Below are 6,149 nucleotides of genomic sequence, written 5' to 3' on the forward strand. Positions count from 1 at the left end.
CTCCTCTCAGCTCCTCTGTTCTCCTCTCAGCTCCTCTCAGCTCCTCTCAGCTCCTCCTCTCTCCTCTGGGTTCCTCCTGTTGCTTTCAGGATTAAATCCTGACACATCAGGAAGTTATTGAGTTGTTTTTAAGAAACTAAACTTTCTAACAGTCCGCTCCTATAAGTCGTCCCTGTGAGGTCCGGACCAGATGGTACCTGCCAGTGAAAAGCTGCCGGTTCTCCAGAACCCACTCCGTCAGGTACAGAGCAGCCTCCCAGGTCACCAGTCCGGTTGTTCCCTCTGAGATCAGAAGCACGTTCTCCTGCAGGCTGACGGTGTCTCCGCCGGGCTGCAGGACAGAGAGACATTAAACCCCTCCTCCCCACAGCGGTCTCATCCCGTCTGTGTGTTTGGTACCAGGAAGTAGGTCTTGTAGCACTCAGGGTTCTCCAGGACCCCCACCACCTCAGCCAGAGCGTCGAACAGCTCGTCCAGAGGGGCGCCGGCTGCAGCTTCCTGCTGCAGAGACAGGAACAGAAAAGCATCAGCCTGCTCCACAGATCTCCAACAGCAGCAGGTCGGTCCCTAAAAGCTTCTGAGAACATCTGGACCGACCCGTTTGATGAGCTCAGAGAGGAACAGCCTCCGGTATCTGACCGACGGGGGGAACGTCCGGCACAGAGGATGAAGACAAGTCTGGAAATAAATCAAAGACATCCGGGTTGATTGTTCCGAACAGTTCCCATGGTTTGATGATCAGAACCGACCGGGTTCTACCTGCTTCAGCAGCTCCAAGAGAAACTCTGAGGACCTGCTGCTCTGCAGCTGCTGCTCCAGCACCTGAAACACACGAAGAGGAGAAACCGGTTCTGCTGAGAGGTCAAAGGTCAGACCGTGCAGTGAGACAGGAGCTCCACCTCAGAGCCTGCAGGCCTCAGGTAGGGGTCAAAGGTCATGCCGGGGCAATCAGAAACTGACTGAGGAGTTAGGGGGAGTTGCAGGACGAAAAGCAACATGGCAGCCAGAGTCAGTCTAAAAATGTTGAAACGTTTTTAAATCAAGTAGAAATAAATCCGTCTGAAACTCACCGTCCAGGGAAACGAAGACAATCGATTCATGGAGAAGAAAAACGCCTGAAATTCTCCTAAAATCTCCTCCTGCCCTGAAAGCGCCATCTTCCACGCGTGTTTGTTTACTTCCTGCTACCCACAATCCAACGCGACGTCCCTACCGCAAGGGCTGCTGGATAATGGAGTTCTATCTCTTCTTTTAAACCCCCAAGGTTCAAAAGTAAAATAAGTCAGTGTGCTGCGCTGATCAAATAAAATTAAATCATTTTACAGAATAATTAAAAAATAATAAATGTAAACCAAATATTTAACAGTTTAAATAGTTGTTTTTCCCCAGAGTAAATGATAAAGTTTAAACCTAAATTCTGTGTTTTGTTCCCGCTCTTTTCTTGCTGAGTCACTTTCTGCAGGAGGAGATAATCTGTCTTCAGTTGGACGACTTCTGTTTGACCGCAGAGACAAACTGAGCTGGTGAGAAACAAACTCAATCTTCTTTTTATTTCTTGGCATCAAATTTACTTTTATTCTTTGGTCTTTGTGCTTCAGATAAAATCACCTCTGAAACCAAACTAAACCAAAAACTTTAAACTGTCTAATAATAAAACTAAACTGTCTGATAATAAAACTAAACTGTCTGATAATGTCTGTCAGATTCTTTAGATTAAATGCAGTTCAGAGCTGAGGTACTGTTAATAATTAATAAAAATAAAAAAACACCTTATTATTGTGTAGAACATTCTAATTTGCTGTTTTAAAGTCGGGAACACTATTTCATGAAAAAAAAATTAAATCAAATGTAAAAACATAAATTTAAAATAACTATTAAAAGTAAAATGATAATATTCTAAATTATAAAAAGGTGGTAAAAACCAAAGAAGAAATAAAATAAAACAATCTGAGTTAAAATAAGGATTCTTGAGATATTTGATTTATTTTCTAAAACTTATTAACTTGTGATTGTTTGAACAATATAAACAAAACTTAATTAATGCTGTGATATTTTCAACCATTCAAACCTTTTATTCTTATAAAACCTTTTATATAATAATTCAAAATGTTTTACAAAAATGAATGAAATGAAAAATGGATTCCCAAAGAGGCGGAAATAATTATATCATTTATTTACCTTTTAAGAGCTGCAAAACTCAAGGAGAACCTCCACATCTTCAGCTCTGACACTTCCTGTTCTGTCTCCAAACCAGACAACATGGCTGCTCTCACCACTGTCTGGAAACCTTTCCTTTGACCTTTGACCTCTGAATGTGTCTGTAATATTATCTGCCAGTAAGTGGTACATGTTTCTATCAGATCTGCTGAATATCCTCAGGAAATATCCATGTTTATCAAATTAAAATCACAAATAAAATTAGTGTTTCATGTTTTTGACACCCTGAAAAACACGACTACCTGTAAATGCCAACAATCCAATAAGAAAGTGTTCTCTTCAGATCAAATCTAAAATAATTCTTAGATTTTAGTTTGGATTGATCTCAGCAGACTGAAATAAAAAGCCCTGAACCTCCAGCTGGTTATTCATGACTTCTCTTTTCCATACAGAGTCTAAATAAACATTTAAATAAAGAGTAAAGCCTCTGTGGCCGGCGGAACTCTCGTTCAGGTGTGTGTTTCTGACCGGAGCCTTTAGTGACCGGACTGTAAACAAAAATGGAGGCGGTCTCTCTGTGAGCTTCAGTGTTGTTTTAGGTGGAAGGTTAAGGAAGGTAAAAGTAATATTTATCTCATTTATATTTCTTTTTCCTGCGGGTGTTTGTCAGATTAAATGTTCTGCGGTTTAAAAACAGCTACTTCCGGTGAAGTTTTAAACTAAAAGTAGAGTAGGAAGCTAAAGATAAACTCCTCTTATTTTTTTTCACTGCTCATATTGACGCTCAGTAAGGTCCTCCGTTATGGGGCGACATTTAGTCGTTTTTATTCCTCAGCTAACACAACAGTTCGCCTGATTCTGGTCCCGGTTCGGAGATGGAAATCACTGCTGCTGGATTAACGACATTTCCGCCCCGGAGGCTCCTGTTGCCATAGCAACCCGCTCAGCCTGAAGGTCAAAGCGGAGACCGCGCGGCCTCCAGACTCCACCTAAAAACCGGACATTTCAGAGTGTTTCCTCTAACTGCGCTCATCTGTGAGCACACAAATAGAAACTGGATGTGTTTTAGAATTATTCTGGACCCGCTCTTTGATTCGGCTTGTCCTAAATTAACTGCTCTTTTAGAGTTTATTTTTTATAAGTCCCCTTCATAAGTCTTTATCCAGCCCTTATCAGACCTCCATGAAATCTTATAAAGTGTCCTTCAGCAGTTTTTTCTTTTTTTAATATAATTTTATGTCTGCCTGGTGAACAGTTGCTTCTCTTAATTTATTTTTTGTTGCCTATCTTTGCTGAGACTTTTTTCATAGAGACTTTAATTCTGGTTAAATTTAAGTTTTAATAAAATAGAACTGATGTCTTTCCGCCCTGGTGTTGTGTTAACACACCTGTAGCTCCAGAGCAGCAGAACCTCCTGCTGATTGGTTCATCGGGTTCCTCCTGATCCTGAGGAAGCAGAGAGATGGAACCAGGTTTTTACTGTTTCAGGTTGTTGCTTCACTGTTTGTTAAATGAATAATAAAAACTGAAGTTGGGTTTACTTCAGTTTAGGCCCAGCTGAAGACCAGGTGATTATTTTTTATGTCCTCAAATGTCTTACTGCACAGGTGGACTTTCCCACAGGATCTTAAAGCAGTCTGTTGACACAACTTTGAACAGCGATCCATTAAAATCCTTTAATTTGCACCCAACAAACTGAAGGTTTAACTTTGGCTTTTCTTGTTCTAAATGTTGGGTTTTGTCCTCAGAGCTGCTGCAGCCATGGTGCTGAAGATCTTCTTCCCACAGTGCTGCAACCGGGCCGACAGCGGGCTGCTTGTGGGCCGCTGGGTCTCCGGTCACGACTCGGCCGTGGTTCTGGCAGTCATCCACTACCCGTTCATCCCGGGTCAGGTGAAGCAGTACATCCAGCAGGTTGGTGTCACAGCAGAGTCCTTTCACAGATGTTCATCCAAGGTTTGGAGTTTCGATGTTTTTCTGCGTCCAGCAGGAGACGTCATGTGGGTCAGAAGCTCTTTTACAACAAACCTGTGGTTTGCTGTCTTCTTTTTCTTTCCTGCTTTGTTTTGCATGATGTACAAATAAAAAGGATTAATTCTTCGTTTTTAAGGATTTATTGCTGCTAAAATAAATCCTCAGTTCTGTGCAGCGAACAAACGCTGGATGTTACTTTGTAATTCTGTGAAAAGAAGAAAATCTCAATCAGCACATTTAGCTCTGTTTAATAAAACTTAGTTTTGATTGTTTTTTTTAAAAGAAAAACTGAGATTAAAAAGATTTAATGTTTTTATGCTTGTGTTTTAACAAGTTCTGAAAACTAAGATTTAGCTTTAAAAAGAACCCGTGAAATGATCCAAATGAAGCCTGAAATCACCGTAAAGTCTTTATATGATTCTGTTTTATTCAAGTTTCTATATAAAATGGATTAAATGTCAGAGATCATGTCGGAAAGTGATGTAATCATGTTTTCTCCTCATATAAATCTCTCCCTGCTCTGAGCTCCGTCTGCGAGCTGATGATGAATTCTCCTCCCTTCCTCCCAGCTGCAGGCGCAGAGCGGCGTGGAGCTGTCGGTCCTCGGGTCCTGGAGTTTACCCAAAGAGGGCCAGGAGGGCCTGGAGAGCTTCATCAGAGACCTGAGCACCATCTTCCCCCAGGAACCCTGGCTCCAGATCAGCCGACAGGTCGGAAAGACGGGCTTCACCTGCGAGGTGCTCGGCCGGGATCAGAGTGAGAACCTCGACCCGATTATTCTTCACCAGAACTCAACGATCTGCTTTATTTTTATTATATGACAAACCTTCACTCAGCTGTCAAAGACCTCGAATCTTTCTCTGGGATAATAAAAACAAATCCTGACGTCTTTCTGGGCCCAGTTGGAAAAGCAGCTCAGCAGGAGGAGGAGGAGGATGAAGAGAAGGTGATCTTTGTTCACTACGAGCAGATGAAGGTGATGCTGTCGCAGCTCCATCCCATCGAGAGCCAAAACCCGGACAACAGAAGCGAACCTCCGTCTGAGCTGAGACAGGTAGGAGACGACGTGTCCACGCTGCTCTGAGGGACGCCTGCTGTCAGATGTTCTTCCAAAGGTTTTCTTTGGACTTTTGTATTTTTAAATGTCTAAATAAAATAAAATAAAATGTCCAAAAGTTCAGGAACAAGAAGAGAAAGCAGAGGAAAGAGGACAGAACTCCAGAAAGACGTGTTCCTTCTCTCCTCCTGCCAGATGTTTCAGACCGTGGCTCGCAGCGAGCTGCTCTTCTTCTTGGACAGATATGACGACGGGCCGCTGAAGTCCACCCACTGGCAGTCCGAAGGCCGGGAGGCCAGCATCATCGTGGAGCTGCTCAAACGGGCCTCGGTGCCGCTCTGCGTCTTCATCAGCTGGCTGCTGTCGGTCTGGACCTGGTTCTGCAACATCCGGTGAGGGCGGAGCTGAAGCCGGGTCGTCTGTGAAGCTGCTGACCCGGTTCTGAGCGCTTCGGGCTTTGATTCTGGTGTTTTTCCTGCAGGATCTTCAGTGTGTTCCCACTGAGCTTCCTGTCCTCCAAACTGTCCACATGTGTCCAGCTCAACTACAGAACCGAACACCTGAGGACGCTCAGCTCGCCCAGAGCAGCCGAAGGTCACATGGAGTTCATGAGGTGGGTCTGTGCTTCTGTTTGGACCTTGATGGTCTCAGCTGTGGGGTCGTGTTGGTTCTGGTCACTCTCTCCTGTGTGCAGGAAAGCAAACATCCTGGTGTCGGTTCTGGTGGACGTGGCGCTGGGCGTGCTGCTCATGTCGTGGCTCTACAGAGACGAGAACATCTCCACGCTGGCCCACACTCTGGTTCCTGCTGCTGACGTGAGTCGGACTCGGTTCTGTTCAGGTGGAAGCTGTGAGGTTAGCGCCGGCGTTAGCCTCAGCTCCGTTTGTGTTTGTCTATAAAAAACAAAATAAATCTGTTGAGTTAAAGAAAAATCATCAGACTGATGTCATCAACCCAGAAT

The 6,149-nt window shown here is 43.8% G+C and overlaps 2 protein-coding genes across 3 annotated transcripts; one reads left to right on the top strand and one right to left on the bottom strand.

Moving 5' to 3' along the window:
• Window positions 1-11: 11 nt before the first annotated feature.
• On the bottom strand, window positions 12-1,219 carry eef2kmt (eukaryotic elongation factor 2 lysine methyltransferase). The gene is made up of 5 exons (XM_017405384.3): window positions 1,071-1,219; window positions 760-822; window positions 598-678; window positions 400-501; window positions 12-331 (listed from the first exon to the last, which is right to left on the bottom strand). Exons 1-5 carry the CDS (start codon window positions 1,155-1,157, stop codon window positions 146-148), a joined length of 519 nt encoding a protein of 172 aa, XP_017260873.1. The 5' UTR covers window positions 1,158-1,219; the 3' UTR covers window positions 12-145.
• A 9-nt stretch (window positions 1,220-1,228) lies between these two features.
• Window positions 1,229-6,003, top strand: pigq (phosphatidylinositol glycan anchor biosynthesis, class Q; the record flags this gene model as incomplete). Of its 2 annotated transcripts, none has more annotated exon segments than XM_017405386.3 (7): window positions 1,229-1,523; window positions 3,906-4,071; window positions 4,701-4,887; window positions 5,034-5,185; window positions 5,384-5,580; window positions 5,670-5,801; window positions 5,883-6,003. In XM_017405386.3, coding segments are annotated over 6 exon segments (942 nt in total), but the record flags the coding sequence as incomplete, so codon positions are not given.
• Between the last annotated feature and the right edge of the window lie 146 nt (window positions 6,004-6,149).

Source organism: Kryptolebias marmoratus, unplaced genomic scaffold (genome assembly GCF_001649575.2).
Source record: "Kryptolebias marmoratus isolate JLee-2015 unplaced genomic scaffold, ASM164957v2 Scaffold250, whole genome shotgun sequence".
NCBI lineage: Eukaryota > Metazoa > Chordata > Actinopteri > Cyprinodontiformes > Rivulidae > Kryptolebias > Kryptolebias marmoratus.